Source organism: Heterodontus francisci, chromosome 13, assembly GCF_036365525.1.
Source record: "Heterodontus francisci isolate sHetFra1 chromosome 13, sHetFra1.hap1, whole genome shotgun sequence".
NCBI classification, from domain to species: domain Eukaryota; kingdom Metazoa; phylum Chordata; class Chondrichthyes; order Heterodontiformes; family Heterodontidae; genus Heterodontus; species Heterodontus francisci.
In genome coordinates, this window is record NC_090383.1 from 62,331,612 (window position 1) to 62,345,745 (window position 14,134).

The 14,134-nt window shown below is 47.0% G+C and overlaps 1 protein-coding gene across 1 annotated transcript in view; it reads right to left on the reverse strand.

The window, feature by feature from the left end:
* ccdc85a (coiled-coil domain containing 85A) overlaps positions 1-14,134 on the reverse strand; it is an 873,452-nt gene that overhangs the window by 21,222 nt on the left and 838,096 nt on the right. The window contains exon 3 of the mRNA XM_068044891.1: positions 13,816-13,935. Within this exon, the coding sequence (XP_067900992.1) occupies positions 13,816-13,935 (120 nt within the window). The remainder of the gene's footprint in view (positions 1-13,815; positions 13,936-14,134) is intronic.

Below are 14,134 nucleotides of genomic sequence, written 5' to 3' on the forward strand. Positions count from 1 at the left end.
CCCTAATTGCCCTTGAGAAGGTGGTGTTGAGCTGCCTTCTTGAACCGCTGCAGTCCATTTGGGGTAGGTACACCCACAGTGCTGTTAGGAAGGTAGTTCCAGGATTTTGACCCAGCAACAGTGAAGGAACGGCGATATAGTTCCAAGTCAGGATGGTGTGTGACTTGGAGGGGAAATTGCAGGTGGTGGTGTTCCCATGTATTTGCTGCCCTTGTCCTTCAAGTTGGTAGAGGTCACGGGTTTGGAAGGTGCTGTCGAAGGAGCCTTGGTGCATCGCTGCAGTGCATCTTGTAGATGGTACACACTGTTGCCACTGTGCGCTGGTGATGGAGGGAGTGAATGTTTGTAGATGGGGTGCCAATTAAGTGGGCTGCTTTGTCCTGGATGGTGTCGAGCTTCTTGAGTGTTGTTGGAGATGCACCCATCCAGGCAAGTGGAGAGTATTCCATCACACTCCTGACTTGTGCCTTGTAGATGGTGGACAGGCTTCGGGAAGTCAGGAGGTGAGTTACTCGCCTCAGGATTCCTAGCCTCTGACCTGCTCTTGTAGCCATGGTATTTATATGGCTACTCCAGTTCAGTTTCTGGTCAATGGTAACCCCTAGGATGTTGATAGTGGGGGATTCAGCGATGGTAATACTGTTGAATGTCAAGGGAAGATGGTTAGATTCTCTCTTGTTGGAGATGGTCATTGCCTGGCACTTGTGTGGCACGAATGTTACTTGCCACTTATCAGCCCAAGCCTGGATATTGTCCAGGTCTTGCTGCATTTCCACACGGACTGCTTCAGTATCTGAGGAGTCGCAAATGGTGCTGAACGTTGTGCAATCATCCGCGAACATCCCCACTTCTGACATTATGATTGAAGGAAGGTCATTGATGAAGCAGCTGAAGATGGTTGGGCCTAGGACACTACCCTGAGGAACTCCTGCAGTGATGTCCTGGAGCTCAGATGATTGACCTCCAACAACCACAACCATCTTCCTTTGAGCTAGGTATGACTCCAGCCAACGGAGGGTTTTCCCCCTGATTCCCATTGACCTCAGTTTTGCTAGGGCTCCTTGATGCCATACTCGGTCAATTGCTGCCTTGATGTCAAGGGCAGGCACTCTCACCTTACCTCTTGAGTTCAGCCCTTTTGTCCATGTTTGAACCAAGGCTGTAATGAGGTCAGGAGCTGAGTGGCCCTGGTGGAACCCAAACTGAGCGTCACTGAGCAGGTTATTACTAAGCAAGTGCTGCTTGATGGCACTGTTGATGACACTTTACTGATGATTGAGAGTAGGCTGATGGGGCGGTAATTGGCTGGGTTGGATTCGTCCTGCTTTTTGTGTACAGGACATACCTGGGCAATTTTCCACATTGCAGGGTGGATGCCAGTGTTGTAGCTGTACTCGAACAGCTTGGCTAGGGCGTGGCAAGTTCTGGAGCACAGGTCTGCAGTACTATTGCTAGAATATTGTCAGGGCCCATAGCTTTTGCAGTATCCAGTGCCTTCAGTCGTTTCTTGATATCACGTGGAGTGAATCGAATTGGCTGAAGTCTGGCATCTGTGATGCTGGGGACTTCAGGAGGAGGCCGAGATGGATCATCAACTCGACACTTCTGGTTGAAGATTGTTGCAAATGCTTCAGCCTTATCTTTTGCACTGATGTGCTGGGCTCCCCCATCATTGAGGATGGGGATATTGGTGGAGCCACCTCCTCCAGTTTGTTGTTTAATTGTCCACCAACATTCACGGCTGGATGTGGCAGGACTGCAGAGCTTAGATCTGATCCGTTGGTTATGGGATCGCTTAGCTCTGTCTATCGCATACTGCTTACGCAGTTTGGCACGCAGATAGTCCTGTGTTGTAGCTTCATCAGGTTGACACCTCATTTTGAGGTATGCCTGGTGCTGCTCCTGGCATGCCCTCCTGCACTCTTCATTGAACCAGGGTTGGTCTCCTGGCTTGATGGTAATGGTAGTGGGGGATATGCCGGGCCATGAGGTTACAGATTGTGGTTGAGTACAATTCTGCTGCTGCTGATGGCCCACAGCACCTCATGGATGCCCAGTATTGCATTGCTAGATCTGTTCGCAATCTATCCCATTTAGCACGGTGATAGTGCCACAGAACACGATGGACTGTATCCTCAATGTGAAGGCGGGACTTCGTCTCCACAAGGACTGTGCGCTGGTCACTCCTACCAATACAGTCATGGACAGAAGCAACTGCAGCAGGCAGATTGGTGAGGACGAGGTCAAGTATGTTTTTCCCTCGTGTTGGTTCCCCCACCACCTGCTGCAGACCCAGTCTAGCAGCTATGTCCTTTAGGACTCGGCCAGTAGTTTAGTTTAGTTTAGTTTAGTTTAGTTTAGTTTAGAGATACAGCACTGAAACAGGCCCTTCGGCCCACCGAGTCTGTGCCAACCATCGACCACCCATTTATACTAATCCTACACTAATCCCGTATTCCTACCACATCCCCACCTGTCCCTATATTTCCCTACCACCTACCTATACTAGGGGCAATTTATAATGGCCAATTAACCTATCAACCTGCAAGTCTTTGGCATGTGGGAGGAAACCGGAGCACCCGGAGGAAACCCACGCAGATACAGGGAGAACTTGCAAACTCCACACAGGCAGTACCCAGAATTGAACCCGGGTCGCTGGAGCTGTGAGGCTGCGGTGCTAACCACTGCGCCACTGTGCCGCTGTTCTGTTCTGGACAAGGTATCTTGGTGCCCATTATCTAGTCCTTCAGAGTCTTAAAATCAATATTCATCTTTCATCTGTCTCTTTTCCTGTGACAATATGCCTAATTTACATAAGCACTCCTCATAATCCAATCTTTCCAGCCCCTTAATCATTCTAATTGCAGTCTATTATATGAGTCATTACGGCACAGGAGGCTGCCTTTTGGCCTAACAAGTCCACGCCAGCTCTCTGTAGATCAAGCCACTCAGTCCCATTGCCCCGCTCTATCCTCCATAGCCCTGCAAATTAATTTCTCTCAAGTGCCCATCCAATTTCCTTTTGAAATCATTCATACGAGCACACAAATTAGGAGCAGGAATAGGCCACTCGGTCCTTCAAGCCTGCTCCGCCACTCAATAAGTTCATGGCTGAACTGATTACTCCACATTTCCAACTACCCCCAATAACCTTTCACCCCCTTGCTTATTAAGAATCTATTTACCTCTGCCTTAAAAATATTCAAAGACTTTGCTTCCACCACCTTTTGAGGAATATTCCAGAGGCTTGTGACCCTCAGAGAAAAAATTTCTCCTCATCTCTGTCTTAAATGGGCGATCCCTTATTTTTAAACAGTGACCCCGAGTTCTAGATTCTTCCACAAGGGGAAACATCCATTCCACATCCACCCTGTCAAGACCCCTCAGGACTTTATATGTTTCAATCAAGTTGCCTCTTCTAAATTCCAACGGATACAAGCCTAGCCTGTCCAATCTTTCCTCGTAAGACAGCCCGCCCATTCCAGGTATTAGTTGAGTAAACCTTCTCTGTACTGCCTCCAACGCATTTACATCCTTCCTTCAATAAGGAGACCAGTACTGTACACAGTACTCGAGATGTGGTCTCACCAATACCCTGTATAGCTGAAGCATAACCTCCCTACTTTATATTCAATCCCCCTCACGATAAACGATAACATTCTATTAGCTTTCATAATTATGTGCTATACTTGCATACTAATCTTTTGCAATTCATACTCCCCGATCCCTCTGCATCTCAGAGCTCTGCAATCTCTCACCATTTAGATAATATCCTTCTTTTTTATTCTTCCTGCCAAAGTGGACACTTTCCCACATTATACTCCATTTGCCAGGTCTTTGCCCACTCACTTAACCTCTCTATATCCCTTTGTAGCCCCCTTATGTCCTGTTCACAAGTTACTTTCCTACCTATCTTTGTGTCATCAGCAAATTTAGCAACCATACCTTCAGTCCCTTCATCTAAGTCATTTATATAAATTGTAATAGGTTGAGGCCCCAGCACTGATCCCTGTGGCACACCACTCGTTACATCTTGCCAACCAGAAAATGACCCATTTATACCTACTCTCTGTTTCCTGTTAGCTAGCCAAACTTCTATCCATGTCAATATGTTACCCCCTACACCATGAACATTTATTTTCTGCAATAACCTTTGATGTGTCACCTTATCGATGCCTTCTGGAAATCTAAGTACAATACATCCACCAGTTCCCCTTTATCCACAGCACACATAACTCACTCAAAGAACTCCGATAAATTCGTTATACATGATTTCACTTTCAAAAAACCATGTTGTGTCTGCTTTATTACCTTGAATTTTTCTAAATGCCCTTTGCTTCCACCACCCTCGTAGGCAGTGAGTTCCAGGTCATTCCCGCTTGTTGCATAAAAATGTTCTTCCTCACATTTCCCCTGCATGTCTTGCCCAATATCTTAGATCTATATTTCCTAATCACTGTACCATCAGCTCATGGGAACAGCTTCTCTTTGTCTATCTTATCAAAACCCCTCACAATCTTGTACACTTCTATCAAATCTCCCCTCAACCTCCGTTGCTCCAAGGAGAACACCATCACTTTCTCCAACCTAACCTTGTTACTAAAACCCCTCTTCCCTGGAACCATTCTGGTAAATCCCCTCTGCACCGTCTCAAGGACCCTGACATGCTTCCTAAAGTGTGATGACCAGAACTGGATGCAATACTCTAGTTGGGCCTATCTAGAGCTTTATAAAGGTTCAGCAGAGCTTCCCTGCTTTTGTACTCAATACCTATATTTATGAAGCCCAAGATCTCATATGATTTGCTGATTACTCTCTCAGTATGCCCTTCTCACTGTCAAAGATCTATGCACATGAACCCCGGATCCCTCTGTCCCTGCACGCTCTTTAGGACTGTGCCATTAAGTCTATATTGCCTCTCCCTATCCCTTCTGCCAAAATACATCACTTCACACTTATTTGTAATAATTCCATCTGCCACTTGACTGCCTATTCTGCCTATGTCCTGCTGAGTCGATTGGTATCATCCTCAGGAAGTGCAAGTGGTTGCATACTAGTTGGCCATTAATTGAATGAAACCCCTTTCTGTTTATGAAGGCGGCTGGATGGTCTGTGGGAGCTTTGGTGGCCACATGTGTGCAGTCAGTCACATTGGCAGTACTGTAAGGCTTATGATGGAATTGAAAGACACATAGGGCTGCATTTTAAAAGCCCGACACCGAAACAGGCGGAAAAATTTGCAGCCCGCACACGTGGGGCCACGTCGCGATTCCAAACGCGGCAGATCATTAGCATGGTCATGGTGGCGGCAGCACCTCCCCCGATGACATGGAGGGGGCGGGTGAGCCGTCCCTGGCAATGGCGTCTGGCACCGATGCGCAGGCGCCAGTGCCATTTTTAAAGGACTTAGAGCCCTAAATGGCCTTTGAATTTTTAAAGGAAAATGACATCTCACATTATTAAATGTGATTGAAAAGTTTTTACCGTCCCCTCTCTCACGCCCCTCCCCAACAGTCTCACATTAAATTCACTGCCCGCTCACCTCCCCCAAAATACCTACCTTGATGAAGTGACCTTCCACCCCCCAAGTTCGAAAACTTGAACCCTCAACTTCCTCCCATCACACTCCAACCAATCTGAGGAGTTTGACCCGGCTCCCCCACTCCTACACTGAGAAAAGCTCCCCCCCACCCCACCCTCCCCACAGGAGTCGTGCCTCATTTCCCCGAATGGGGATTCGAAGGTACGGCATTGCCGGCTGGCGGAATGAAGACTGGAACCTGCTCTCAGAATCGCTGCGGCCGGCCTGTTAATGAAAGGTAAGTATCTAGTTGCATATTTTATCACTGAGCGGTGGTGTGGTGGGGGGGAGCCACCACGAGGCTCTGTCGCCGCTGCTGCCGAGATCGGTACAGGCCCTGCCGGCATTGGGGTCAGTGGCAGGCCTCATCCATTGTGATCTTCATTCCACCCCCCAGTCCCCCCACTCCGGCGCAACTGTTCCCGGCATCGGAGAGCCTTCAAAATCTAGCCCTTAATCACTCCAAGGTGGAATGTGGTTTTCGGACTATAAAGGCTGATGATTGGCAGGAAATCACATTTAATTCAGGTAAACATGACATATCTGTTTCACCCGCGAATACCCATATGTGTCAAGGTGCCTTTTAAATACGTTTCCGGGTGCTCTGTCGAGGTGTTACCTCTGCGCTAGCAGCTGGACTGGAGGCAGGCTGTTGATAGGATGTCCCTTGGCCTGGGATGACTTCGGTGGTCGTCCTCTGGGTGCCTGAGGTCTGCAGAGCCCCGATTGACTGAAGGCTTCCTGTACCAGTGCAGGACTCTTCTCAGGCATCACAGCTACTGGAGCTGGACTCATTCGTGGAGGGGCTGAGGAGCCCATGTTCACACTTGGATTGCCCTGAGGGGAGACTCCAAATGCGGAGCACACCCTCTCCTCCTCTCTCTCAAGGTTCATTGGAATCTCCCTGCTCTCTGGAGAAGGACTAGGGGCGAGAACACTCTCCAGGTTCCTGGAGGGTTTGCAGGGCATGGTGTATCTGTGAGATCCGGCTCTCAATTAGGGTTGCCAACCTCTTGATGGATGAAGTCATGCGGTCACATGCATGAGACATGGCAGCAGTTATGGCATGGATGGACTCCTCCATTATCTGCTCAAGGTTACACATGGCTTCTGGTATCTCCGTCAGATGTTGCCTTACCTCTCCCTCCAACTCCAACAGGACTCGTCATCAGCCTGGGGCTCAGCATGGGCCTGGACACCCACAGTCCCCCGACTGTCAGAGGCCTCAGCTGTCTCAGCCTGAGGCAACTGCTCAGGTGTGTGTGGGGTGCTCTCACCAGCTTGTGACCCTGAATCTAATGCCGATTAGATACTCACCGAGGTTAAAATGGTATCACAGCCAGGAAGGGGACAAACAAGCACAGATCTGTCAGGCAGTCAGGAAAGAGGAGGGTGAAAGGGACAGCGAGGACAAGTTCGAGGGAGGCCTGGAGGATTCCCAAATCAAACCCCCAACCGTCCAGTTAGCAAATACTGAAATGTTAGGGAAATTAGACACCGTACTCTCCTATTTAAACCAGAACAGACAGGAGACCTAACAAGGCTGCTCACAGTGTTTAAAGGGATCAGGGACAAACCAGGATGCACAACCCTAACCCTACACGATGTGGATGTAGGAGAGACCCCTCCCATAAAACAAAATCCCTACTGCCTAAGTCCCAGCAAACTGACCCAGGTTCGGGAGGAAATTCAGAATGAAGACCTAGAAATTAAAGTTTTAAATTCTGAAGGAAGACATGGAAAAGCTCATCAGCCAGAGGAAAACCCTTAGCCCAACAAGGTTTTTGTGGCAGATTTGGAGGGTGGTGATGGTGTTGGTGACTGCAAGTCAAGTATCCTAACTGAGGAGGAATTGTGGACCGGGCTGGATGAGCTGGAACAACAGGAAGAGATGCATGATGAAATTGATGGGCGGTCTCAAGCTGTAAGGAAAAAAAATCCAGCACTGGGTTCAAGTACAAAATGACTATGAAGCACTTCAAGGCAGATTTATTACATTGCCTGACAAAGTGTCTTATGATGTTATGGTGTCATTTGGCCCATTTGCATTTATGCCAGGACAGCTAATCCACATTAATGAAGTCACTGTTTTATGAAGTGACAGTTGGTTTCCAAAGTGCTCTGCAAAGCAAGCTGTTGGCCTGGTGGAGCATAGGAAAAAATATGTATAAAAAGTACTGGATGATCTTCACAAATTTATGAACAACTTTGAATCTAGGGTTGAGTTCACTGATATAGAGGAACTGGAAAAGGAAGGTATTGTTGAAATACACAAGGAAATTCAGTGTATACTGGAGCACAAGCTGGTTGAGCCCAGTCAAAGCAGCTGGAGCTCCCCAGTTGTGCTCATTCCCAATCCCTGAAAAAAAAACTGAACCAGAGCATGGCTATGACAGTGAGACTGCTGAGTGTGTGTGTGTACAGTTTCTTTTCATTTGTGATCTCATAATGGAATGGTCCAGTTGTCACATTTCATTTCACACGGTGGGGAGGTGTCACGCCAATGTGCTTTGTTGAATGATAATTTTCCTTATTCCACCAACTGGAGATCTGAATTTATATTCTTTTGAAGGAATTTAAAGAAGAACAGATAAAAAAGATGACTTGGCTGGCAGCTTAGGATGGCCACCTAATTTGCAACAATGTATCCTACATTGCAAGGCCTGTGAGGAGGGAGGCAAAATGTCTGCTCAAGCCAACAAGAACCAAGATCCAGGAAGGTTTAGGGAACTCCCCGTTCTTTTTAGCAAGAAAAGAAATACTGTGACCCTGTTTGAATCACTGGGTGACTATCATGTAACTGGGTGACTGTCTGCTGCACAGCAGGGGAGGAAAAGGGTTGGAAGAGCTATAGTGAAAGGGGATTCGATCGTAAGGGTGCAGATAGGCGTTTCTGTGGCCATAAACGAGACTCCAGGATGGTATGTTGCCTCCATGGTGCTAGGGTCAAGGATGTCTTGGAGCGGCTGCAGGACATTCTGAAAGGGGAGGGTGAGCAGCCAGAGATCATGGTACACATTGGTACTAATGACAGAGGCAGGAAGAGAGATGAGGTCCTGCAAAGTGAATAGAGGGAGTTAGGCAGAAGGTTAAAAAGCAGGACCTCGAGGGTTGTAATCTCAGGATTACTCCCTGTGCCATGTGCTAGTGAGGGTAGGAATAGGAAGATTAGGCAAATGAATGCGTGGCTGAAGAGCTGGTGTAGGTGGGAGGGCTTCAGCTACTTGGATCATTGGGATCTCTTCTGGTGCAGAGGTGACCTGTACAAGAAGGACAGGTTGCATCTAAACTGGAGGAGGACCAATATTCTTGCGGGGAGGTTTGCTAGTACTACTCGGGAGGGTTTAATCTAGTCTTGCAGGGGGGGTGGGACCCAAAGTAGTAGTCTCTCCGATGAGATAGTTGAGGCAAATGTAGAGGTTAAAGCAAGCAAGTCCAGTAGGCAGGCCGGGCAGGAGCAGGACAAGGAGCGTGGAAGGTCTGGTAGGCTAAACTGCATTTACTTTAATGCCTTACAGGTAAGGCAGATGAACTCAGAGCATAGATCGGTACATGGGATTGTGATATTATAGCTATTACGGAAATGTGTTTGAGGGATCGGCAGGACTGGCAGCTCAATGTTCCGGGGTACCGATCCTTCTGGCGTGACAGAGGTGGAGGTAAGAGAGGAGGGGGAGTTGCACTATTGATTAAGGAGGACTTCACGGCAGTACTTAGAGAGGATATCCCGGGCGGAATGTCCAGTGAGGCCATATGGGTAGAATTTAGAAATAAGAAAGGGGTGACCACTTTGATGGGATTATACTACAGGCCCCCCAATAGTCGGAGGGACGTGGAGGAGCATATATGTAGGGAAATCACAGATAGGTGTAGGAATTATAGGCTTGTAATAGTAGGTGATTTTAACTTCCCTAGTATTGACTGGGACTGCCTTAGTGCTAAAGGATCAGATGGGGAAGAATTTGTTAAGTGTGTCCAGGATAGTTTTCTGAAGCAGTATGTGGATGGCTCTACTAGAGAAGGGGCTACACTCGGCCTCCTCTTAGGAAATGAGGATGGGCAGGTGGTTGATGTGTCAGTGGGGGAGCACTTTGGGACCAGTGACCATAACTTTATTAGCTTCAAGATAGTTATGGAAAAGGATAGGACTGGTCCTCAGGTTGAAGTCCTAAATTGGGGGAAGGCTAATTTCGATGGCATCAGACAGGAACTCTCAAAAGTTGAATGGGAGAGGCTGTTTACAGGTAAAGGGACGTCTGGCAAGTGGGAGACTTTTAAAAATGTGATAGGAAGAGTTCAGGGCTGGCATGTTCCTGTTAGATGGAAGGGCAAAGCTGGCAAGTCTAGGGAACCTTGGTTGACGAGGGATATTGAGGGTCTGGTCAGAACAAAGAAGGAGGCATATGTCAGGTATAGGCAGCTGGGATCGAGCGAGTCCCTCGAGGAGTATAGGGGATGTAGGAATACACTTAAGAAGGAAATTAGGAGGGCAAAAAGGGGCCATGAGATTTCCCTGGCAGATAAGATAAAGGAGAATCCTAAAAGATTCTATAAGTACATTAAGAGTAAAAGGGTAGCTAGGGAGAGAGTAGGTCCCCTTGAGGATCAGTGTGGCAATCTATGTGTGGAGCCATGGGAAATGGGAGAGGTCTTAAATAAATATTTCTAGTCCGTATTTACCGCGGAGAAGGTTATGAAAGCTAATGAGTTCAAGGGAGGGAACAGCGATATCCTGGAGCATATCAACATTACAAAGGAGGAGGTGTTGGAGGTTTTGAAGCGCATTAAGGTGGATAAATCCCCAGGGCCTGACCAGGTGTATCCTAGGATGCTATGGGAAGCAAGGGAGGAGATTGCTGGGGCCCTGGCAGAGATTTTTGTATCATCGTTAGCCATGGGTGAGGTACCAGAAGACTGGAGGATAGCTAATGTTGTGCCTTTATTTAAGAAGGGCAGCAGGGATAAGCCAGGAAACTACAGGCCGGTGAGCCTTACATCAGTGGTGGGAAAGTTATTGGAAGGGATTCTGAAAGACAGGATTTATATGCATTTGGAAAGGCATGGTCTGAATAGGGATAGTCAGCATGGCTTTGTGCGTGGGAGATCATGTCTCACGAATTTGATTGAGTTTTTCGAGGAGGTGACCAAGAGGATTGACGAGGGCAGGGTGATGGACGTTGTCTACATGGGCTTTAGCAAGGCCTTTGACAAGGTCCCGCATGGTAGGCTGGTCCAGAAGGTTCAAACACATGGGATCCAGGGTGAGCTAGCAAATTGGATACTAAATTGGCTTGGTGATAGGAGGCAGAGGGTGGTAGTGTAGGGTTGTTTTTCAGATTGGAGGCCGGTGACCAGTGGGGTGCCGCAGGGATCGGTGCTAGGCCCTCTGTTGTTTGTCATATATATTAATGACTTGGATGTGAATGTAAGGGGCATGATTAGTAAGTTTGCAGATGACACCATAATTGGTGGTATAGTGGACAGTGAAGAAGGTTGTCTAAGGTTACAACAGGATATAGATCAACTGGGAAAGTGGGCAAGGGAGTGACAAATGGAATTTAACGCAGACAAGTGTGAAGTGATGCATTTTGGGAAGTTAAACCAGGGCAGGACATATACAGTGAATGGCAGGGCCCTGGGGAGTATTCTTGAGCAGAGAGACCTTGGGGTGCAAGTACATAGTTCCCTGAAAATGGCAACACAGGTAGACAGGGTGGTGAAGAAGGCGTATGGCATGCTTGCCATCATCAGCCGAGGCATTGAGCACAAGAGTTGGGACGTCATGTTACAGTTGTACATAAGGTTGGTTAGGCCGCATTTGGAGTACTGTGTGCAGTTCTGGTTGCCGCACTACAGGAAAGATGTGATTAATCTAGAGAGGGTGCAGAAAAGATTCACAAGGATGTTGCCTGGTTTGGAGGGCTTGAGTTATAAAGAGAGATTGGATAGGCTGGGTCTCTTTTCCCTGGAATGAAGGAGGTTGAGAGGGGACATGATAGAGGTATATAAAATTATGGAAGGCATAGGTAGGGTAGATAGCCAGAGTCCGTTTCCCATGGTAGGGGTGACTAAAACTAGAGGGTATAGATTTAAGGTGAGAGGGAGGAGGTTTAAAGGGGATCAAAGGGGTAAATTTTTCACACAATGAATAGTGGGTATCTGGAATGAGCTGCCTGAGGAGGTGGTGGAGGCAGGAACAGTAGCGATATTTAAGAGGCATCTGGACAGGTATTTGAATGAGCAAGGCATAGAGGGATATGGAATTAATGCAGGCAGGTGGGATTAGTATAGATAGGCATTATGGTCGGCATGGACATGGTGGGCCGAAGGGCCTGTTTCTGTGCTGTACGACTCTATGACTCTATGACTCTAAGCCCCTCCCCATCTGTGGTTTTAAGCTTATGTTTTTCTGCAGCAAAGAGGAGAAGCTTTTGGACTCTGACATGTGCAGATCCAAGTGGAGGTCCCTCTCTCTTTCTCTCCCTTTCAGCTTACAAGCTTCGAACTCTGCCTGTTGACTGACCACCTTTGCATACTCTAGCTACAATCAGAAACCCCGTTGAAGGAAATCATCTACATCACTGACTCCAAGAGACCCGCCGAACCAGTCATCTACCTCTTAAAACTAGAAGCCTCAGGACCACTGAATTCAGCTAGAAGCCAGCCAAATCACCAAACGCCACAGACTGTATACTCTTTTTCTTCTATGTACTCTAACTCAACCAATCTACCTTTCCCCACTCTGTAACCTACTTGTATGTGTGTAAACCTTGAGTGTGTGTGTGCATGCGTGAATGAAAGTTTGCGCATAATTAATTATTTTTATTAATTTGGTTTAGGTACAATAAAATTAACCTCTTTCTTTGGTAAACTCAAGAAAACTTGTCTGATTGGTTCTTGTTATGATCATAGCAAGTAAGTAATCAAACACCGACTGAATTTGCCAGTACATCTACTTTAAAAATGAATTAAACCTCTTGTGGTCAAACAGGGAGAGGGAAAAAAGGAAAGCCCTTTGACCCCCTCCTCAGCTGACAATAACAATATGCAGGTGTCCTCCTCCCCCACCCTGCTCTGCTTTCTTCTATTGCGTATCATTGTGTCCTGCAACAAAGAGGGAAGAATGCCAGTGAGTATGTTGCACTGTGTTTGGGTGATGTGCCTGCCACAGCTGAATAGTTGGAGGTGTGTAAAAGCAGAAGGAGCTGGGTGTGAGGCTGACATCATTGAAAGGTGTGTGAGGGTGAGGTGGGTATCTGGATGTTAGGCATGAATTCTGAACACTAGAGACTGCTAATGGGGTACGCTGCAGGTTGATGGAGTGGCGGGTAGGAGATGTCACGTAAGGATGCATTCACTGACCTTGACCACCCAGGTGAGGTCATTACACTTCTTGTGCCATTATTGCCAGGTCCTTGTGGTCAGAGGGAACTGATCACCTTGGCCACCTGCTTCCCATTTCCTTCTGATGGTGATCCTTGAGGGCCTCCTGGTCTCCCGTGGAAACATAGCATGTCTTGCCCTGCCCACCTCCATGGTCTTCAGCACGGCATCTGTGAACTTAGGAGTCCTCTCTCTTCCTTGGTGTTTCATTTGTGCAGCTCCTACATTCAGCCAGTGTCAGTACAGGCAACGAGCAACAGCTCACTTTTGAGAGGGGCAGACTACCTTTAAAGAGAGCAGGCTGGCTGTACCATGTGAGATGAGCAAACACGGCTTGGCCCCCTGCAGATTGCCCATGCAGGCAGCAGCATGGGACCTGTTTCAGCAGGAATGTTATAATTGGGTGAATGAAGAGGCAGTGCCAAATTTGCATCCTCCCTACCTCCATGCAAGGGACACAGGCAGGTTGCAAATTGCAGCTCCCATGCCCAAACAATGGTGCAGACCAATTTTCTCGCACCAAATGTTTAATGTTAAAAAGTAGAAATGAAGAGAAGTGTAAGAGATCATGTTCTGGAATAATAGTATGAATTTTAACATTGATTTAAAAGGAAAATAAAATTTGCGCAATAATTTTTCATCAAGGTCACTTAGCACAATGGGAAAAGTTTCATTCAATGACATCAATAAGTGGTTGAAGTTACTTAGTTGCCATTGGGACTGTTGTAAGGTGCAATTTGCAATACTCCTGTAAAGTTGATAGAATTAACTACTTTTTATCTGAGTAGGTGCATTTATCATACTTAAATCATACTCTGCAATTTTGTAACTGTTTTGAGTATAACCAGTACCTTGATAGCATGAACCACAGCCTCAGGTTTCTGAGGTGGTGAACTATATCCACATTTTCCACCTTGATGGCTTGTAGATGACAAAATCCCATCAGCCCCCGACATCCGCCTAAATGGAGCCTGTAAAGAACAATATATGCATTATGAATTTTAGTCCAGTTGCATTATACTAGGTTATTTCAGATGGTGTACACTGAAGAAGTAATGAGATGCAATCAGCCCTTTCCATCATCGGTAAATGTAAATATGGAGTGTTATCGATCAACTACTATGATTTGTAATATTTTCTTCTGAAAGATGCAAACAGCCCTTGTAATGG